The sequence below is a fragment of the Felis catus genome, chromosome A1 (assembly GCF_018350175.1).
Source record: "Felis catus isolate Fca126 chromosome A1, F.catus_Fca126_mat1.0, whole genome shotgun sequence".
NCBI classification, from domain to species: domain Eukaryota; kingdom Metazoa; phylum Chordata; class Mammalia; order Carnivora; family Felidae; genus Felis; species Felis catus.
Genome location: NC_058368.1, coordinates 49,715,232 through 49,737,475, shown reverse-complemented (window position 1 = coordinate 49,737,475; position 22,244 = coordinate 49,715,232). Strand labels below are relative to the sequence as shown.

Below are 22,244 nucleotides of genomic sequence, written 5' to 3'. Positions count from 1 at the left end.
ATGCTTTTAAAATATATTCTTTTCCTGGTTCCTAAGGATCAGTTTTTACATTTAATATTTTAGTTACCATTCTACAGGCAAAAAAGGACTCGGTTTTCACCTTGTGAATGTTACAGTAAATGGTATTTTCTTGAGAGGATCAATGGAGAGGAAGCGATTCATTTTCTTTAAAAAAATTTTTTTTATCATTTATTCATTTTTGAGTGAGAGAGAGACAGTATGAACAGGGGAGGGGCAGAGAGAGAGGGAGACACAGAATCTGAAGCAGGCTCCAGGCTCTGAGCTGTCAGCACACAGCCCGACATGGGGCTCAAATCCACAAGCTGTGAAATCATGACCTGAGCCGAAGTCGGAGGCTTAACCGACTGTGCCACCCAGGTGCCAAGCACCCCTTCTTTACTTTTTTAAGATGAAATTTTTGCTAGGGAGCTAGGGTTTCCCTCTTAACATTGGGTTTTCAGATGTGAGTTCATATAAAGGGTCTTTATCAGGATCCATAAATATAGTGACTTGATTCCTAGTTGATGACTATTCACAGGTGTGTTAACATGCCACAAGTCAAATAACGACAATGGAATGTTTTATTTTTTACTTTATTTCTAAAGTATCTAATACTGGATAGTAAGCATTGGTGCCCTTGTAACGAATTAAGTAGCTCTGATTTCCAGAAATAGGTTTGGATAGCTAATATTAAAAATATTAAAGAATGGGAAATACCTGTGAGTAGTGTTTGATTTAGGTCCTTAAGTGGAAAGAGAGATGCAGGGGGTGCCTCGGTGGCTCAGTCAGTTGAACTTCTGCCACCTGATTTCCACTCAGGTCATGATTCCAGGGTCGTGGGAACAAGCCCAGCATCAGGCTCTGTGCTGAGTGTGGAGCCTGCTTAGGATTCTCTCTCTCCCTCTCTCTCTCTGTCCCTCTCTCTCTCTCTCTCCCTCTTCTCTCTTTCTCTCTCCCTCTCTCTGACCTTCTTCCCCGCTTGGGCTCTTTCTAATAAATAAATAAGTAAGTAAATAAATAAATGTAGTTCTCAATTTAGAAATGCAGTTGTTTTCAATTTAAAAAAATCATCAGTTTGGTATCATAAGAATTCATGTAAATTGGATTAACACATTTATATGACTTGCAATTGCCAGTAAATATTTTATGTCCATAATTATGACAATGAAGATGTTTTAATCTTTGGTAGCATTTGTAGAACCTGCAAGATTGGGGACCTTATTCCAGGAGAATAGATCTTCTTGCTCTGTAAGTGAGGTACAACACTTTTCCACCTTCAGGAGCAGAAAGTGTTTTTTTTATCCAATCAATGTAACTTTCAGAAGTGGAAACAGCAGTGGGCATGGATCACTTGGTAGGATTTCTGGTTACCTGCACAGTGTGAGCGTGGACACTCCAGGTTCTTGGCCTGGGTTCCCTTATCCATAAAATGAGGGAGTTGAGGTCTCTTTTAACTTTGTCTCCTTATGTTCTGTGGCTGCAGTTTTCTGTGTTGAGTGTCAAAGCATTGTGTCTTTTATCTGACGTCTTTGCTCTCCCCTCTCCCCATCTTCTCTACCTTTCTCATCTCTCTCCACATCTCCCTCCTCGGACTCTAAATCTTCCATTGGAAGAGTTGCCATGTTATCTGTATGGTAGAACTGAAGAATTACTTATTCTTAGCAGATGGCATTTTATTATTAAAGTTTCCTTCAAAGGAAGATTGAATTATGTTTTTATTTGATTTTATCAGAAGAAATTTAATGTAAATATACCTTGATGGAAGAAATGTTCCGATCTCCTGGTTTCGAATGCAGAAAAGAAAAAGGTTCTTAAAAAAAATAACGCTGAAGTATTGCTTCTGTGTCACAATCCTAACAGAACAAGAACAGAATGCTTTTGCCAATATGCTTTCTCTTTATCCTGCTAATTAGACTTCTTTGATTTTCGTGCTGCCAAAATACTAATTCTTCTATTGATGGAACATAGGATGTCTAGTTTCTAAATTATAAATGGCCTCAGGGAAATCTATGATTTTTTTCAACATGACTGAGATAATAATCGCATTCTTGTAAACCTTTATGTTTGACTGCAGCTAAGCTCTGTGTTCCATGGCTATGACTTCCTGTGGCTCTTTCTGTCCTTTTAGTTTGTGTGGGACCTTAGTTTCCACAGATATGTGTTATTGATAAAGATCAAACAAATAATTTTCCGTATTTATATATAGTACTTTGATTTTTAGTTTTGCGCTCTGGAAACAACTGTTGAATTCACAATATAATTGGTTATTTTGATGCGTTTTTATAAAGCTAACTACCTGAGGGTAACATTTTGATGATATTGTCTAGTGAAAGAAGTTGTGCTAGACTTAATAAAATAGCATACACATTTCACACTAAAATGTCAAACGGATATAACTGATCAAGGAACCACTACTCAGGATGTTACTGTGTGGATAAAAATGTAAACACTTCACAAATTTGTTGATTATTTGCTACTGCCTTACCTTTAGCGACCACAGACATATGAGTTTAAAGGCTGTAATTCTGCCTTTATAATGTTTTTTAAAATACCAATAATAAAACAGTAACTGAATGAAATAATTTCTTCTTTTAATACTAGAGCACTTTTGGCTTTAATCCCTTTTCATAAAAAATATGCTGCTGGAATACCTTGGATATTAGAAATCCTATCCCAAACTTCTGCCTCCATAACATTCTAAGCCAGGCAGCATCCTGGCAGCACTCGTTGCCTGGTGGGGTCGAAGCCAGAGCTCCATCGTAACTCAGCTGCTGGGCCCAGCAAACAGAGACAAACTTTGCTTCTGAACTAAATGTAGAGTCTTTAGAATGGAGGCTTTTCTGGAATTGGTCTGAAATTGAAATAGACCTTCCATGAGAGTCCTAAGCCAGGACAATTCTGATTAAATTCCAAAAGCAGTGCCTTCCTACATGAGGAAAAACAACCATTTCCATGTACATATGTGACACCAAAAAACATATGATAGAGAAACCTGTGTAGTCATCTCAGATGGACTCTCAGTGACTTGCTTTATGACCTCAGCTAAGTGAACTTGGACTTTAATATCAACTTTAACATAATAAAAATAAAATACTAACTACTTTCATGTATTGAATATGTGTGACTTTGTTATTAAATATTGGGGTAAATAAAATTAAAGTTAGTATATTTTATGCACAGATAAATGCATAATATTTTATTTTTCTTCTCCAAATTAACTTTAGATTCAAATGTACCAGTTGTCCAGGCTCCTTCATGACTATCACAGAGATCTCTACAATCATCTTGAAGAAAATGAAATCAGCCCCAGTCTTTATGCTGCCCCCTGGTTCCTCACATTGTTTGCCTCTCAGTTTCCACTAGGATTTGTAGCCAGAGTTTTTGGTAAGAGATGCCTATGATCAAATGGTACAATGTTATTAATCCAAGGAATATCCCTCTCCCCAGTGTGGTGCCTGATTGTTTTATCGTGTGTTATACACAATAGCAAATTGCTAATGGAATTTAATAAATTTGCCTGGCTCTTTTCTGAGAGTAGTTTGAAATCATATTGGTCTTAAATGAAATTGAAATTAAAGGGAAAGAATTGGATCCTGTATTTGAGTAAACTGTCAAGAAGTTTTTTTTTAATCCAAACTAAGGATTTACTATGTATCATTTTCCAGACTTTTTTATACACATGCTTCTTAGCTCAGTTTTTATTTTTGTTTTTACTTCCCCATTATCTCCTTCAACGCTAATTCAAAACAGAGAGAAACATGTTTTCTGGTTGAGTCAATGGACGTAACTTATATCAGTGTGATTTCTAATGACAGTCTGATTTTGTCAATAGGGTAACTGAAATTCCTGTTTTGTTGCTTAAGTGACCCTCCTTCCATGCCAGTGCAGTGCTGGCATCAGTCTCTAAGACTGGGTGGCTCAGGGTAACAGCACTAAACATGGCCGGTAAGGCATGGGGCTAGTTACTGAGTTCCTTCTGCTTCATCACATTGTTAGGCACCAAGAATAAAAGAGTATGACATGGTTCATGCATCTTTTGGGGGCCCTTAAATCTGTTCAAAAGTCTTTAGTTATCTTTATCTAATCCATTATTTAAAAAGCAAACAAATAAAAAAATAAATAAAAACAACTCTTTATTAGAGGTTTGTTCTTAAAGATGTTTAGGACCTCTGTGACCCCAGAAAGAGCTCCTACAGTTTTTACATTCTGCTTATCTTGTATCCATGGTGATATTTGTAACTTTGCCTTTGCTAAATCGGAGCTCTTTGTCAAATTGTATTTGGCCCAATTGTAGATTATTACCAGTATTAGAAAAAAAAAAAATGAGTGAAAATGGAATACAACGAAAATATCAGAGTATATCAAATGGTAAGGAAAATGTTTGGATCAGCTTCAGTTTTGAAGATATATGTGTAATATGTACACATGCACCAGATTACAGTATATAGTTTCTTTCTTATTGGGGGCTGTGGTTTAAAAAGTTAAACAGTGCATTAGTGTAATATGGTCTTTGGACAAAGTGCAGCAAAAGAGAAAAATGAAGATGTGCAGAATCAAATGTTCACCAAATTTCTCTTCTTTATTGAAATACTTGATTGCTTCTCTCCACTTTAGTTTTTGGGTAGGGTTGGGTTCCTATTTTTGGGTCTTTTAAAATCCTCTCATTCATTATATATATATATATATATATATATATATATATATATATATATATATATATATTCTTCTTAGGATCTATATATTTTTTCTTCTCAGAATAATTTACCAAATCAAAATGATAAAACAATGTTTGAAAGCATCTCTCTTTGACTTACCTTGGGAATGTGATATCAGAGCTCAAGAAACAAACCTCCCCAGGTCTTTTTTTTTTTTTTTTGCAATGAAAATATGACTGATGCTGTCAGCTCTGCAGTAGCTGCTCAGTCCTTTTCTTTGAATTTAGTAGAGAATAGAGGTAGTCAGGAAAGGGAAAGATGCATGAGCCAAAGTCACAGTTCCCTGTTTTCTAAGGACTCCCTTGCTTATTACATATTACTGATTCCAGAGTGGCAAAGATTGAACCTTTCATATAGAAATATCTGGTACTTTCAAAACTATTGCCTGTTTGTATTTGTTAGGAAGCAGAGTTCAGAGTTAGGGTAGGTTTTCTTTTTTTTTTCTCTTTCACTTCTGATTTAGGTTATATATTACTTTTGATTTTTCTTTTAAAGTTTTTTTTTTTTTAATTTCCTGCTCTAATATAGGTTTAATTGTATGTGGATGGTGCATTTACTTTTTTATTATGGTAATAAGAATTTAAATAGTACTAATTGGTTATGCTGATTTGTTTTTGTATTAGTCTTGGGAAGCAAAATTGAAGTATCAGTTGAATAAACATCTTTAGGTTTACCTAGTCTCCACTAAATTTGCCACTAAAAATTATAAATACATAGGGGCACCTGGGTGGCTCAGTTGGTTAAGCATCCAACTTCAGCTTAGGTCATGATCTCACAGTCCGTGGGTTTGAGCCCCGCATTGGGCTCTGTGCTGACATCTTGGAGCCTGCTTCAGATTCTATGTCTCCCTCTCTCTCTGCCCCTCCCCGCTCATGTTCTGTCTGTCTCTCAAAAATAAACAAACATTTAAAAATAAATAAATAAATAATAAAAATTATAAATACGTAGACAAAGAGATATATAATTAACCTTTTTCTCTGGCCTTATCTGACATTCCTAAAGAAGTAAGAAGAATAGTTAAACATCTGTTTGTTGGTTTCAGTCATATATATATATTTAATCTAGGTGATTTTGACCATATTCTTTTGTAGAATATTTTGTGATTCCACTGCATTAAAAACAACACCACCACAAGAAACACAAAAATCCATTAACACAAAGAGTGTACTTTTTACAATAGTGGATGCATAATTTTGATTATGAAAATCGTATGTCTTTTTTTTTTAGATATTATTTTTCTTCAGGGAACTGAAGTTATATTTAAGGTTGCACTTAGTCTGCTGAGCAGCCAGGAGACACTTATAATGGAATGTGAGAACTTTGAAAGTATTGTCGAGTTTCTTAAAACCACGCTACCTGATATGAATACATCTGAAATGGAAAAAATTATTACCCAGGTATGATTAAAATGATAAAGGCAAGATATAAGATCACTCAGCAGTTTCTCTACTAAATATATATTAAAAATGCTTTAGTATAAAGACTTAGATTTGCTTGATAGATTTTTTTTTTATTTCATCAGATTTATTTTATTTGGAAGTGAGGTTATTGTGAAGTTTCTACATTGTGAAACTGCCTGTGTGGCTATGCACAGGAAAAGTGGTTCAATGCTACATAAGAAATGTTTGGTGAATCTCAATTTAGACCAATGGTAAGACTGAAGACAGAGCTGACAGAGTTAGGAAGACTGACTAAATAAATAAGTAAATAAATAAATAAAATAAAAATGAGACTTACTTAAATATATAAGGAGTACATGGGGGTGCCTGGGTGGCTCAGTCGGTTGAGCATCCTACTCTTGATTTTGGCTCAGGTCATGATCTTGCAGTCGTGAGATCGAGCCCCATGTAGGGCTCTGCACTGGGCTTGGGGCCTGCTTGGGATTCTTTCTCTCCCTCTTCCTCAGCCCCTCACCCCCTTTCTTTCTCGAAAAAAAAAAAAAAAAAGTAAGATATATAAGGAGTACATGTGGCAAGAGCCTAGGCTTTGGAATTAGTATTGGATTTACGTCAGCCTCTAGCTTTTTTATTAGTTGATGGGCTTGTACACATCTCCCTAATCTTCTGAACCCTAGTATTCTTACTTCTCAAATAGGTCAATACTGATCTGAGAGGTTTTACGAAGCTTAAATGAGACTTCATGTATTGATTAGGGTCCCTTGCAGGAAACGGTCTTTAATGATTCAAATAAAGCTACCAACTTACAGAGGTTTAGGCAGGGTTAAGAGAACCAGGTGCTCAGGAGCTAGTGACAGAGGGAAGCTGCTGATATTCTGGTGTTGAGGGGGCAGAGGAAGGATCTAATAGTGTTTTTAGGCCCAGTGAGTGCTGGAACTATGCAGGAGGAGTTTCTGGAGCTTTTGTACTTTTGGTGAGCCAGGCAAGGAAGGAGCAAGGAAGAAATACAACCTCTCCTCCTCTTTCTGATTTCCTGCAGCTGCTCTCCTGGGCCATACCCAACCAGAAGCCAGCAGAAAAGGAGGTGTGAAAGGGAGATGCAGGTCCCAAGGGTCTTTCTCCCAGGTCCAGCAGAATAGATGAGGGCAGAGAATTGGATCTGGGAAGCAAATGGAGAGTAATCAGCACACCATGTATCTAGTCCTGGCTCTTCACAGGGACTAGGTTAAGTGGTAGTTGTATATTGATGTTACTCAGATGGCATGACCAAGCTTCCGATTTGTAGATAAAGCAGTAATGCTTTATGAGTGTTGATAAAGTTTACCACTTTCCTAGAGGCACTTGGGATGGCCAATAAAAGGGTTTAGAGCAAGAGAAAGGGAGTTTGACATCTTGTTCTTGTGCCCTGCCACCTACTAGCTCTGTCACATTGGGCAAATTACAACCTCTCTTTTTCCATACCAATAAATATAGATCCATGCTATCATTTTTAATGGTTGTGCAACAGTCCCTTGTGTCCATGATTTCCCACTAGGTAGGGAAAAACTGACACTTGTTTGAGAGGGATGACCAGGTTGTCTAGACAACCCATTTAAATCCTAATATTTGAGTATCTCTGATCGTGGTAGGATAAATAAATCAGGTTTGTTGTGGTTTCTTTTCTCCCCACAGTGTTAGTGTAGACACCATTGCTTAAATGGCAGCTGCTGCCTCCCTTCCCTTGCAAGTTTAGACTAAGGAGCCATTACACATCCACTGACTTCTAAGCAAACTGTCTTGCTGCGGGGTCGCGATATGGGAGAGCAGAGGCAGCCCCGATTAAACCCTACAGCTCTGTGCAGTGCTCAGGGAATGCAATTATGAAGATTCTCTGCGTGGTAGAATATGAGATGCATAGAGGCCTACAAGGATTAGCAAATGGATGAAGACATTTAGTGTAAGACCTGTCTACCCCATTCCCAAGTAACTAGAAGTATTTTTGGTTTCTTTATTATAGAAATACCCTATGCAATTTTGCATAGATTACCTCTAACAGAGGTAAGAATCAGCAAAGATTATCTCTCACATAGGTAAGAATTACCAAGTAACTAATGTTGTATCTGGTATGCTACATTTTTGGAGAGTAACTGGATTATGTATATTTTAGTTGCAAAATACCCTTAAACATTAACTTATTCTATCGTCTTGGCCTCATTATGAGAATGTTTCAGTTGTGTAGAAATAATCCATTTGTCATTATATAGACAGTCATATCTGTTTTTCTTCCTTTTGATATGCCATATTATTCTTCATTAGTAAGCACTTGGAAATCTATGTGAAGTACCCCAGATACACAGACTGTATTTTGGTATTCCATACTAAAAGCCAGATGAACCCATTGTGTTTTCATGGCAGGTTTTTGAGATGGATATTTCTAAACAGTTACATGCATATGAGGTGGAATACCACGTGCTGCAGGATGAGCTTCAGGAATCCTCATACGCCTGTGAGGATAGTGAACCTTTGGAAAAGCTGGAGAGGGCCAATAACCAACTGAAAAGACAAAACATGGACCTCCTAGAAAAGTTGCAGGTAAGGATATAAAGATTTGATCAAAAAAGCACTTGATTGCCTCCTCCATGCATGGAACGATATACCAGGAATGGCAGAGATGTGACATAGAGTGAACCATTGCTGACAGAGGGTCTGTGTGGCAGACTGCGTCCAAGTGTTCTGGGGGCTACAGATGCCCATATAAACTTCAAAATCACTTGGGAGAGAAATTTTACACTCACAAAATATTAAATGACAATTCTAGGTAGAATCTGGTTAAATACCTATAGGGTGTTGCACATATTTGGCTACATTCAGGGGAGGAGCGGTTGAATATGGGGAATTGGGAGAGCTCTGGAGGCCTTGGGGCTTGAGCTGGACCTGAGGGATTGGTGGGAGAAATGAATGGGGGGGGGGTTGGTATGAATGAGGAAGACAGGACAGAGCAGCAGAGTAATCTTGGGGTCTAAGGTTTATGTTCGGGAGAGATGGGATGAATGTGATGGAGGCAGAACTGTAGATAACTTTCAGTGTCAAACAGAAGAGCATGGTTTTAATCCTGCTGAGAAGGAAATCTCTCAGGGTTTTTGAACTGTATTTTCAAAAGATCAGTGTGGAAACCTTGATGAGGACACATTTGAATGGGAAGAGAAGGTGTGGAGATCAGCTAGAAATCATTTGCAGAAATGATTTGCAGTGGAAATTGTCTAGAGTAAAACTCAGTGAAATGGAAAGAAAAGGAAGCATTTTAGAGAGAATTGAATGAAAACATGTAACACATAGTCCCTGCCATCAAGTTTACAATTATTTGGGAATATAAAATACTGTATATGTATTTATAAATGTATATTTACAAATGCAATAAGCAAGTTAGTATAAACTAATATTCTGCACCTGTAACTTGTATGATAAGTGCTGTATAGCCAAGCCCTGAGGGGCCGGGTTTGAGAGTGATTGGTGGAGGGGAGGTTAGAAGGAGAACCTTCTGAGGGGTGGGGGAAAATGTGTTCAGAGTTGGAGCTTAAGCGTCTCATGGCTCCTCGGTTTCTGTTTACCCCCCATTTTCCAGAATGACACCTGTCCCCAAACTAGAGACCACTAAAACTCTGTTTCTATATGGTGAGTCCCCTGACAAGAATGACTAGGAGAGAAAGCCTTAGAAATGAGGGATCTCTTGGCTGTCTGGGTGGCTCAGTCAGGTAAGCATCCAACTTCAGCTCAGGTCATGATATCGTAGTTCATAGGTTCGAGCCCCACGTTGGACTCTGTGCTGACAGCTCAGAGCCTGGAGCCTGCTTCAGATTCTGTATCCTCCTGTCTCTTTCTGCCCTTCCTCTGCTTGCTCTGTGTGTCTCTCTTTATCTCAAAATTAACATTAAAAATTTTTTAAAAATGAGGAGTCTCTAGAGTAATTGCTCCAAGAATAGGAACACTGACTTCGTTCACTTCATCTTCCATTAGCCTCTGCCTACAGAAAATTATATGCCTATTCAAAGAAAGAGACAACATTGTCTACTTTAAAAAAGGAAATATTATTACTCGATGCTTCAGTGGTGATTAATTGAGCACTTCCTTATTAGGGAAAGTGGGTTTGGACCCATTTTATAATGACTTTAAAAAAAAAAGTTTATTTATTTATTTTGAGAGAGTGCACATGTGCGAGTGGGGGAAGGGCAGAGGGAGAAAGAGAATCCCAAGCAGGCTCTGTGCTGTCAGCATGGAGCCTGATGCAGGGCTCCATCCCGTACAGTGAGATCATGATTTGAGCCAAAATCCAGCTTAAATGGCTGAGCCACCCAGACATCCCTATAATGACTTTTATTAATGGTTACAGACTTTTTCTTTTTTTCTTTTTTTGATGTTTATTTTTGAGAGGGGGAGAGAGAGAGAGAGAGAGCATGAGCAGGGGAGGGGCAGAGAGAGAGTGAGTCACAGAATCTGAAGCAGGCTCCAGGCTCTGAGCCGTCAGCACAGAACCCTACATGGGGCTTGAACTCACGATCCACGAGATCATTACCTAAGCTGAAATTGGATGCTCAACCAACTGAGTCACCCAGGTGGTGCTCCACAGACTTTCTCATTGACAGTTAAATATCATTATCATGTCTTGGTTCCCAAGTTATGTGGGAACCCCTGACACCAATTGAAACTGATAGGATCCAAAGTATGTGTTTAGAAAACCCTATATTTCTAGTCAGAGGGTGAAAAGCCTCTTTTAGCACCTCCAGGAAGCATCAGGAATCTCCTTTTTCTCCTTCATCCAGATCCCACTCACTCCAGTGGCCCCGCCACTGTAGGATGCTGATTTAATACTGCATGTTGGTGTATTCAGTGAAATGAGATGTATTTTTTTGGTACTACAGTTTTATTTTAGAGCAGCTGAAAAATATCCATTTCATGAAGGGTTTCAAAGTATTTGTTTCACATACTATTTTATTCATTAAGTAATATGATATGATTGGTTAATGCATGTAAGGTCGGGATGCTGGTCTGATGAGGAACCAGAGTCTTCAGATTTTTGATTTGGAAGAATTTGTTTGGAAGAATTGTTTTTCCTTTCCCCCAAACAGTTAGCCCATGCTAAAATCCAGACCTTGGAATCCAACCTGGAAAACCTTTTGACCAGAGAGACCAAAATGAAGTCTTTAATCCGGACTCTGGAACAAGAGAAAATGGCTTATCAAAAGACAGTGGAGCAGATCCGGAAGCTGCTGCCCACCGATGCGCTTGCCAATTGTGAATTTCTGCTGAGGGACCTCAACTGCAACCCTAACAACAAAGCCAAGACAGGAAACAAGCCATAACTGAAGAAGTGCCCTCTCAGCAGAACATGCTCTTAGAACGGAGGAAGGGAAGAGTCTGTATGCTGCTGGCCCAGCACTGGACACCAGAGCTGACAGAAGCACTTGAGTCTGGTGCTGCGCCCGTGTCCTAGCTGGTGGACCTCGGTCTTACTAGAGTACGCCAATCCTAAGCCATTGTACATATGTAGACTGGTTTTTTCTGTTGTTGGTATTGACTATGTACATATATATAAAATGGACACAAACAGTTCATGCTTTCAGATCAAAAGAGTAGATGTATATTTAGTGAATTTTTTTAAATCAGAACTTCATGAAACCCCCACCAAAGGGAAGTTAAAATGAAATTCCCCTTGGACATATGTGAAATCATTTTGTCTTTGTAGTGAAACAAAGCTTAGAGCATCTTTGTATATTGAAATATACTTGAAAAAAATGAATGTATTTTTTTCTCCAAAGAGCAGCATGTTTCACTCAGTGGTGGAGAGGTAGAAACATTTGTGTAACTTTATGTATATCTGTCTTAAAATCTACTGACATTATGTATATCTGATTGCCAATCATGCTCCTATGGATTTTTCAGGAAGGTGGGGGCCTTCCTCCCCTGCCAGCTTTGTGCCAACTAGCATGTTGTGTCTACATGCATTTTGAGTCAGGCGAGGCATTACTTTGGATGTGTGTTAAGGAGAAAGCAAGACATCATAGTGGAGTCTACCCACCCAGCTCAAGGTGAAAAAGAATGTTGCTAGTTTTCTAGCAAATTAGACCAGCATTATTACTCAAACTAAAAATATCAGGCTTCCAAAATTTAATTTAGGACCTAAATTGTCTAGATCAACTTTCTACTTTTTTAATTTAAATTACTGCTTATAGTTGTGAATGGACTCCCTTTTACTTGGTGCCACAATTGGTGACAAGGATTTGGCATTTTCCCACAAATGGGAACTCCTAATTTAGTTCTCTCTACCTGCAATGAAAGATAGGGAAATGCGATTATAATTGGTTTTCTAAAGATAATATGCTGTATTGACACATTTTTTTTTTTTTTTTTTAGCATTTATTTATTTTTGAGACAGAGAGAGACAGAGCATGAACGGGGGAGGGTCAGAGAGAGGGAGACACAGAATCTGAAACAGGCTCCAGGCTCTGACCTGTCAGCACAGAGCCCGACGCGGGGCTCGAACTCACGGACCGCGAGATCATGACCTGAGCCAAAGTCGGCCGCTTAACCGACTGAGCCACCCAGGCGGGCGCCCCTATATTGACACATTTTTTATTGTTGTTGCCAACGGACAGAATCTAATCCCTTGATCATCTTTCCCTTGTATGTGAAAGTTTGGGGAATTGTGAAATGTTTGAGAATAAACTGTTGAAAGCCACTGGAGAGAAGTGACAAGTGGCACCAGGCCCTTTTTAAGATCTACAATTCTGCATTTGAACTCCCAGCTTCCTCAGGCTACAGCTTAATAGAGGACATTCATGCATGTTGGGTATATGGAAGGAAAGTAATTTTCAGAGCACACCTGCAGTTCTCCATTTGAGATGAGTCTATGATAGTGCCTCTGAAAGTTGATGCAGCATTTTTGCCTCTCCAAACAATATTTATCATCACTGCTTTTTGCAGTACTTATCACAGATGGATTATCTAGGATAATTTTCTTCAGAGGGGTTTTTTTTATACACAAGCTACAGTATATTATAGAGTAGAGAAAGAGCAAAGCTCCCGAGGTTTGGGAAAACCTTGAAGAGCAGATGATAAACATCTGAACCCCCTGCCTTTACGCCATTACTTAGTATAAATGTAAGGATTCCTGTTACAGATCAGCATGCCCTCTAATCCAGGCAGTTTTTCTAAAAAAGAAAATAAAATCTTATTAGGAAAGTTGACGCAGTTTTTAGTTTTAGGAAATGTTGATTCTAGGTACCCTATTAAGTTGGGGTTTTCAGCTGATTTGTTTCTTGGATTCCCCCAAATTTCTCTATTTGTAGGTGAGGTTTTTCCTGTGAGGAATATGACAGATATCATCTAGTTACTGTCTGGTGATGGAAATTACCTCATGTGTGTTATATACAGGTGGTAGCCAAAGAATCTTTAAATTGGGAAAAGAAACTTTTCCTTTCAGTTCAAAGTTAATTTTACTCTGGATACTCAGAGTGCCATGAGTTGTATTATGTATGGTGTTCAGAGATTTAGGTGTCTTGGATACAGTATTTTTTCTGAAAATGAACTTTCCTTTTCTTTTGTGATTTTTTAAATGTTGCACCAGTTATGCTTTATGTCTTGTTACATCTTCATCCGATTAATGTAATGTCTAGTTCATTTCCAATAAATACATTGCTACAGTTTCCTTGGCTTCTTGGTTTTACCTTTGTTTGTAGTAGGAAAGATGATACTCTTGGTTAGATTTCTTTACAAAATCTGTATAGTCTGGATTATCGCTACTTAAAATTGGTTCCATGATAATTCTTTGCAGACAACAGGGCGCCTGGGTGGCTCAGTTGGTTAAGCATCTGACTTTGGCTCAGGTCATGATCTCATGGTTCGGGAGTTCGAGTCCAGCACCGGGTGAGCTCCAGCCCTGCATCGGATGAGCTCAAGGCCCACTTCAGGTGAGCATGAGCCCTGCTTTGGGTGAGCACGAGCCTTGCATGAAGTGACGAGCCCCACTTCAGGTGAGCCCCGCTTCTCTCTCTCTCTGTCCCTCATAGAATTCCCTCTCTCTCTCCGCACCCCCCACACTTGCTCACTTTCTCCCCCTCTCTCTCGATTAAAAAAAAAAAAGAATCAGATAACAAAGGTAATTGATAGAAATATTTCTGAAAGTCCATTGTTGGTTACCAATTTTCAACCTCTTTCCCAAAGAAGCCTTTTCTTGAGGAATATAAAAAGACAACCACATTGACAGATTTGCATTCTACCCCTTTTGTTTTCTATGCCCTCTCATAGATAGCAAGGGACAGAATGAGGATAAGAAAATACAATTTTTTAAAAATTGGATTAGCTTCCAAGTAATTAAGAATACTTATTGATGGATATGATTTGAATGTGGTCACATACAATATATATCTTCAGAATATTCTCAAGTATGTTTGTAATCCAGTACAAAGGACACTGGATCTTCTTGTTAACTTTAGGACTAAAATTTTTAGATGTCTTGGCTTATTGTAGCCAACTCTTTGAGTGTCCTGTAGGCTTACATAGTACGGTCTCTTATTGTCCATGTTCACCTACCCATTTTATAATCATTTCATCAATTTGTTTTCACTGTGCTAGATTAGGAAATCTGTCATCTGAAGGATTTAGTTCTCTACCACAATATGTCACCCATATTAGCTGTGATATATTGAAAAAGCACTAGAGTTAAGGTGAGAAGTTTTAGATCTGCGTCTTGGTTCTGACACTTTTATTTATTCATTTAAGAAATAGTTTCTGTAAGCCAAGCTAGATGCTGAGTATTCAGAGGTGGAGAAGATACAGCCCTTGCCCTTGATGTGCTTGCAGTCTAGTGGCAAGGGGACTAGTTAAGAAGCAGGAGGGCTTATACAATTACAGATATGCAAAGTAATCGAGATGAGAATCATTTCAATCAGCCTGGACAGGAGTGACCAGCAGCATCGGGAGCATCGGGTAAGTGTTGCTTGACCTGAGTCTAGAAGAGCCAGGCATAGGTGACTAGTTTGTGTTACACAAGAGATGAATGAGAAAGGATGGTGTATTTCTCAAATCACAACACATTCCTCTTTTTTTAAAGTTTATTTTGAGAGAGAGGGAGAAAAAGAGCATGGGGATGGGGTCTCGAGAGAGAGAATCCCAAGTAGGCTCTGTGTTGCCACAGCCTTTTCCCCAATCCATGTTTTGTCTCAGATATCCTGGTAATCTCCATCAACACTGCATAGCACAACTGGTGGCATGAAAGAACAGAGTCAGTGTTGACCCTCCTTGATAAAAACAATATAAAGCAGTAAAAAAAAAAGTTTGGTTTGAACTAAACATTTTATTTACTATCCTATGGGTAAGGTCTATAAATGTCAATACCTGGGCATTCCAATGAGGTATCTCCTAAAACCTCATAAAAAGGGAAACATGAGATTCTTTAAACAGAAATCAAAATCTTTACTCTGTGATCTAATCAAATATATTTGCATAGCTAAAGTTAGGTTAATCAGAAGAGAATTAATTAGTCTTGGAAAGATAGGAGAAAAACAACGAGGCAATTTTGGTAGGTTCAGTGGAGGGAACCCGACCCAAGACCCTGGCAAGCCTGTCCTCATTGTTAAAATGAATACAGGGCATCCTGGCCTCCAGAATCCAAGTGCTCTGGCCCCTTTGACAAGTCTGTCCCTGTTGTGAGATTGATGTGATATCTGGGTTGGAGAGAGGTCTCAAACATCCAATTCATTATGTTCCGTGTGTGTGTGTGTGTTTTAATACATGCCATCAAAGCAGGCTTCCATGTATGATTTAGTTTGTTTCTCTGTCATAGAGGCTAGGTGGGTTGTAAAAGTGCAAATATTAAAGTCCCTGTGACAATTGTGTTTTTCTATATAAATTAAAAACAGGGATTCTGAATTTTAAAAATTGTAAAATACACATAACATAAAGTTTACCATTTTAATCATTTTAGATGTACAGTTCAGTGGCATTTAAGTATATTCACCTTATGTAACCATCATGAACATCCATCCATGAAACCTTTCATCTTGCAAAACTGAACCTCTGTACCTATTATAACTCCCCAATCCCCCCCCCCCCCCCCCAGCCACTGATAACTACCATTTTGCATTTGGTCTGTATGAATTCAACTACTCTAGTACCTTACATATGTGGAATCATACAGTACTGGTCTTTTTGTGACTGGCTTATTTTGCTTAGCATAATGTCATCAAGGATCATCCATGTTGTAGCATGTATCAGAATTTCCTTTTTAAGGCTGAATAATATTGTACTGTATGTATATTCCAGATTTTGTTTATTCACTCATCTGTCAGTGGACACTTGGGTTGTTTCCACCTTTGGCTTAGGTGAATAATGTAATATGTGTACAAGTATCTCTTTGAGATTCTGATTTTAAACATCAGTCTCAGGAGCTTGGTTTTTGTGAATCCACCCATGAGAAATGAATCTGTGTGGTTTGTGTACTCAAGAAATCAAATTGTTGTTTTCAATGATGGAGCTAGAGCAAACTCACTAAACTAAATGATATCTTTTGGATTTTTTTTTTATTATATGGAAAGAACCCTAGAATGTACAAATGTGATGTTGGGCAAACTGGTTTTCTTAATAATAATGCTGCTGATGCAAACAGAAGAATATTTTTTTTTCCTAAGAGGTACTAAAATGTTGCTAATATTCAAATTTTCTTTTGTAAAGTAAAAGTGTCATGTCTGATATTGTTTCCCTTCTCGAATTGAGTTGAATTGCAAATTCACAAATGCTACTTTCAATAGAACATGATATTGCTTAGGAATAATAATTTTGTTGAACATACAGCTAATGATTTATGTTGAGGTGTCCCATGGGGCTTTACAAAATGAAATGAGGGCATTTCCTTTGTTGACTTTCACTAACTTGGGCATATTAAATTTTCCTTATACATCTATGTTCTATTTTGTCTGGTCAACAGTTACTCTGAGTACTCCCCATTTCCTAATTTAGCTATTCTGTGGCAAATTTGGTACTTATGGGGAGAGATCACCGTTTACTGTTTAATAAGTCTATTAAGGTTTATGTGATTAGATCATTCATTGGTAATTTAATAGTACTTATATTTAAAGTCACAGGGCAAGGCAGGAAGGGACATACCAGTGACACAAGTGAGTTAATATGCTTGATATTCTTCCCTTTTCTCCTGAAGCTAAGCTTTTTATCAGCCATGTGTGCCCTTGGATAAACTGTCTTAGATATTCAAAGTATCAAAAGAATACATTTTACATGCTGTTTCTCTGAAAGGATTGTGAGGCATAATACTAGTGCAAATTTGGAAAATATACTTGCTTGCAATTGTATCTTTCCATTCCTCTGCTCTTCCTGAGCCCAGAGGAAGCAGGCAAAAGAGTTATTAAGAGCACAATCCCTTGCTTTCAAGATAGTCCCTGTTGCAAACAAAACCCCACTTCCTGAGAAGTCCTTCTGCTTGAAGGACTGTTTGAAGGGATGACAGCTGTGCACTTTTTTTTAACCATGCAGGTTAACTTCTCCTGTGACAGGCACAGTCAGAGACAGCAAGAGCAAACTCTCATGCTTTTGTAAGCATTTTATTGAGCTGGGCTGTTACCAACCCAAGCTTATTTGTGTATGTGGCAAGTTACATTGGAAGAACTGGGTTCATCCACTGCATTTTTAAACTGATAACCACATGAAGTGTTTGTAGTATCTGTGAGATCCAGTTTTTATGGCTCTGCTCTGTAGCAGAGATACTCGGACTACCTCAGAATTCCCTAAAATTTGTTCCTGGAGAATGTCAGAGCTTCCTAAAGGTAAACGGATTCTACAGGCAAATTAGTTTGAGAGACAATAAAGTAAGCAACATTACACACAACAATTTAACCTGCCATGGCTCCTCAGGGGGAGCACTGAGTGGGCAAGGAGACCATGTCCCCCAGTGTTTGGAGCACAGGTTCGTCAACATGTGGACCAGCCTGACTCAGTGAGGGCTCCTCTGCTTACTGCTTGTTGACCTGAGGCCAGTGACCAAAGTCATTAAAGCTGAATTTTCTTATCTTTCAAATGATGAGCTTAAACTAGACCTCTAAGGCTCCATTTAGCTGTATAAGATTTCTGGGGTAATTGATTTTTCCACAGCCCCAGATAAATTAAGTAAGGCACATGGAAAGAGAATTCTAGTTCTGCTTTTCAGTTTAACTACTGTAATCCATCTTCATCTCATAGTTGGCTTTTGTTTTTTAAAAAATACCATACAACCAATGAGCCAGGTAATATTTTTTACCAACCATTTTCTTCTTTTTCCTTTCCTTCTTTCTTTCTCTTTCTTTTCTTTTTTTTTTTTTTTTAAATTTTTTTTTCAACGTTTATTTATTTTTGGGACAGAGAGAGACAGAGCATGAACGGGGGAGGGGCAGAGAGAGAGGGAGACACAGAATCGGAAACAGGCTCCAGGCTCTGAGCCGTCAGCCCAGAGCCCGACGCGGGGCTCGAACTCACGGACCGTGAGATCGTGACCTGGCTGAAGTCGGACGCTCAACCGACTGCGCCACCCAGGCGCCCCAGCTTTCTCTTTATTTTCTTGCTTGCTTTCTTCTTTCTTCCTTTTCTTTCTTTCTTTCTTTTTCTTTCTTTCTTTCTTTCTTTCTTTCTTTCTTTCTTTCTTTCGTTCTTTCGTTCTTTCGTTCTTTCGTTCTTTCGTTCTTTCTTTCTGCTACATAGTATAAGTCAAGCTGAAACTGTGTGGTTAGCCTTGTTTTAAAAAAATAGATGAATAAGCCATTTCCCCTCTCTTCATTATGGGTGTTGGCTGTTCTGTCTTCCTGTCAGTGAGAGGAAGCATGTTTTTCTTCATATAGACGATTATAAACAGCATACACACTTAATAGTTAAGTTGCAAGATTCTTTTTTTTTTATTCACTCAAAAGACATTTGCAAGATTCTTTTTTTTTATTCACTCAAAAGACATTTATTAAAAACCACTGTATTCCAGCCAATGTGCTAAGTGCTGAGAACACAGTCTAATGGAAAATACAGAGAAGCAATATAACATTGTGGGATATGTATCATGCTAGATGTGGTAAGACAGTATTATTGAAGTAAATAGGGAGACCATCTAACTCTAACCTAGCCTTCTGAATCTAAGTTTTTATTATCAACCAAGTGAGAGTTTTGGATCTGTGTTGAGGAAGACCACCTAAAACAATGGTATGTTTCCCAAAAGGCCTTGTCTGAGAGAGATCACCTAGAAGGGACTAGTAAGTAGGACAAGCTATAAGGCCTGTCAGTCATTTTAGCTTTCTGATAATTATGCATCAGCGATCACCCTTTATCTCAGAAACAGAAATTTGTACTTGGCTTCAAATCTGGGAAATCCAAGACATGCATTGGGAGTGTGGCTGTAAGAATTTAATTAAAGTGTTCCAATTCTGTTGGGCTTAGTCTTTACACTGTGACTATCAAAGTACTTATACTCTGCCAGTTCCCTCAGGAGGGCTTAGTCATCAGTTGGGCTGATGTTGGGCTTGTTTTTCCCGTAAGTGTATGTGGCTGAAGCATGAATGGAAAAATATAATCTTGAAACAGGTTTGCATCTGGGTTTTATAATTAGTTTCAATACTTGAAGTATATAGGGATTTATTCAGTCATAGATTCGTATACTGAGTGTTATTACAGAGCTTTCCACTAGATGACACTGTTGTTTCAATTTATTTGCATTGATCTTTTCTTTCTTGGGACTTCATAGGACAGCAAGCTACTTGAATTATGTAGTTCGCCATTCTGCTTCCAGGTAAAATATCTCCAGTATAGGAAAATCTAGCTTATTTAGAAATGCCTTCAGGGAAACGACTTAAATCTCCCTTTGTAAGGTCCCTAAAACTTAATTCTCTTTATTGTCAAGAAATTGTTTTATATAAAACCTGTATTTTTAATACTACTGTTTAAACACATTTCTTCTTCCTCTGTTCTCAATGGAGATGAGGAAAAACAGATCATCCTATATATAAAAGTCTTTCAAATATAGAAGGCCAATATAAAATTGCTTTTCATCTTTTTTTCCTTAAGGCAAAAATAATATAATTTCTTTTAAGTTTCATCATATCTTTTCACCATTCATTTTATCTAATTTTTGATGAGATCTGGAATCCAAATTAAATTCAAAGTACTCCAAGGACTTTGGGTTTCTGTTAATGGCTGATTCACTTGTTACTGTCCCAAAGTTTCAGCAAGATGAGCTAACAATTGTTTCTTAGGTTCTGAGACAAACACAGAATAGAGTGGATATTGTGGTGCAAGTCACCACACTTCATGCTAATGTTGATAATAGATACTAGAGGACAGGTATTCATCAACTCTGACTCGTCCTGGCCAAAACATCTTTGTGCCACGCTCTTTTTAACTCCCAGACTTTCGTATTCCTTCTACCTGGGATGACTGTAACATCCCACCCTAGGCTCCATTCTCGTGCCCAGTGTATATACACCTTCTGTCACAGGTTGAATATCATTTCCTCAGGAATCATTCCCTGAGCCCAGCAGTATCTGTTGCTCCTGCAGACCATGCCATGTCTCCTAGGAACTTTTCCTTTATCTTGCATTTCTTGTTTGCAGAATTTTGCACACATGTAGCACTTTAATTATTTGTAAACATCTGCTTAATGTCTGTCCTTTTCCCCTATTAGACTCTATGAAGTTAGGGGTAAAGTTTGTTTGTTTCTTTTTTAACCCACAGAGCCCCAGCATTTTATTGAAGATACAGTGGGCACATGGTAGGAACTCAGCAGGCTTTTGACTAATGTACTAGTTTCTGACTTACTTTGCATCCTTTTCTTTCCCAGAGGTATAATGATTCTTAGTAGAGCAATTATCAGAAATCAGGAGGTAAACAAGAGCATGGCTTATTTAAAAATCTCAAAAAAAGTCAGGGACATTGATGGGGAGGGAGAGAGCTATACACACACCAGGTTGGTGAGGAAGGATAGGCCAGAGTTTAGACTTTGTACTTTTTTAATGTTTATTTACTTATTTTGAGAGAGGGAGAGAGAGAGAGAGCAGGGAAGGGGCAGAGAGAGAGGGAGAGAGAGAATGCCAAGCAGGCTCCACACTGTCAGCACAGAGCCTGATGTGGGGCTAGATCTCAGGAACTTTGATATCATGACCTGAGCTGAGATCAAGAGTTGGACACGTAACCGACTGAGCCACCCAGGTGCCCTGATGAGTTTTTAAAGAGGAAAATGATAATGTCAGATGATCACAATTCACCAGGAATGTTGAATGGTTCCTGAGGACAAAGGCCATTTGTGCTGATAACTGTAATAATATTGACATTGAGCCTGCTCTTCCCAGCTGGTTGTAATTTCATTTACAGCTGTTATTTTGGAGGCTCTTTTACCATGCTTCTGAAGACTTTGACACAAATGTGGATGACAACAATGATGTAAATAGTAACAACAGATCTAACACTTGTTGAGCACTTCTTGTGCGCTAGGCACTGTGTTAGCCACTTTACAAGCATTGTATCAGTGGTCAAACTTTAGCATGCATAACAATCACCTGGGGGACTTCTTGTTATATACTGCTAGGCCCCACTCTCAGAGTTATATACTGCTAGGCCCCACTCTCAGAGTGATTTAATAGGGGTGAGTGGGACTGATAATTTTTGTGTTTTGACAATATCCTTGTGCTGCTGGTGCTGCTGGTCCAGGGACCACACTTTACCAACCACTGCATTGTATCATTTAATCACCAGGACAACTGTAAAATATGAGTGCTACTATTACTCTCCTTTATACATGAGGAAAGTGAAGCTTTGAGAAGTTTACTAACTCGTCTAGGGTAAATGCATATCTGTCAAATGCAGGTCCTTCTAATTCAACACTTGAGCTCCTTAACTTTTAAAACCATGGTTCTCAAACTTTGCATGCACCAGAATCACTGGAGAAGCTTTTTGAAAACATCAGATACAGATTTTCATTGGCTTGTGATGGGGTTATGGCCTGCTAAACCCCACATAAGTTGAAAATACTGTAAGTTGAAAATGCACTTAATACACTTAACCAACCAAACATCATAACTTAGCCTAGCCTACCTTAACTATGCACAGAAAACACTTACATTAGCCTATAGTTAGGCAATAT

General features: G+C 38.4%; 1 protein-coding gene across 13 annotated transcripts in view; it reads left to right on the top strand.

Annotated features, from left to right (window-relative positions):
* Nucleotides 1-12,514, top strand: part of TBC1D4 (TBC1 domain family member 4) — a 190,509-nt gene extending 177,995 nt beyond the window's left edge. For all 13 annotated transcript variants that reach the window (XM_045054508.1, XM_045054507.1, XM_045054504.1 and 10 more), the window contains 4 exons: nucleotides 3,225-3,384; nucleotides 5,943-6,112; nucleotides 8,507-8,683; nucleotides 11,215-12,514. In XM_045054508.1, the coding sequence (XP_044910443.1) occupies nucleotides 3,225-3,384; nucleotides 5,943-6,112; nucleotides 8,507-8,683; nucleotides 11,215-11,448 (741 nt within the window). In that variant the 3' untranslated portion in view covers nucleotides 11,449-12,514. The remainder of the gene's footprint in view (nucleotides 1-3,224; nucleotides 3,385-5,942; nucleotides 6,113-8,506; nucleotides 8,684-11,214) is intronic.
* The last annotated feature ends 9,730 nt before the right edge of the window (nucleotides 12,515-22,244 follow it).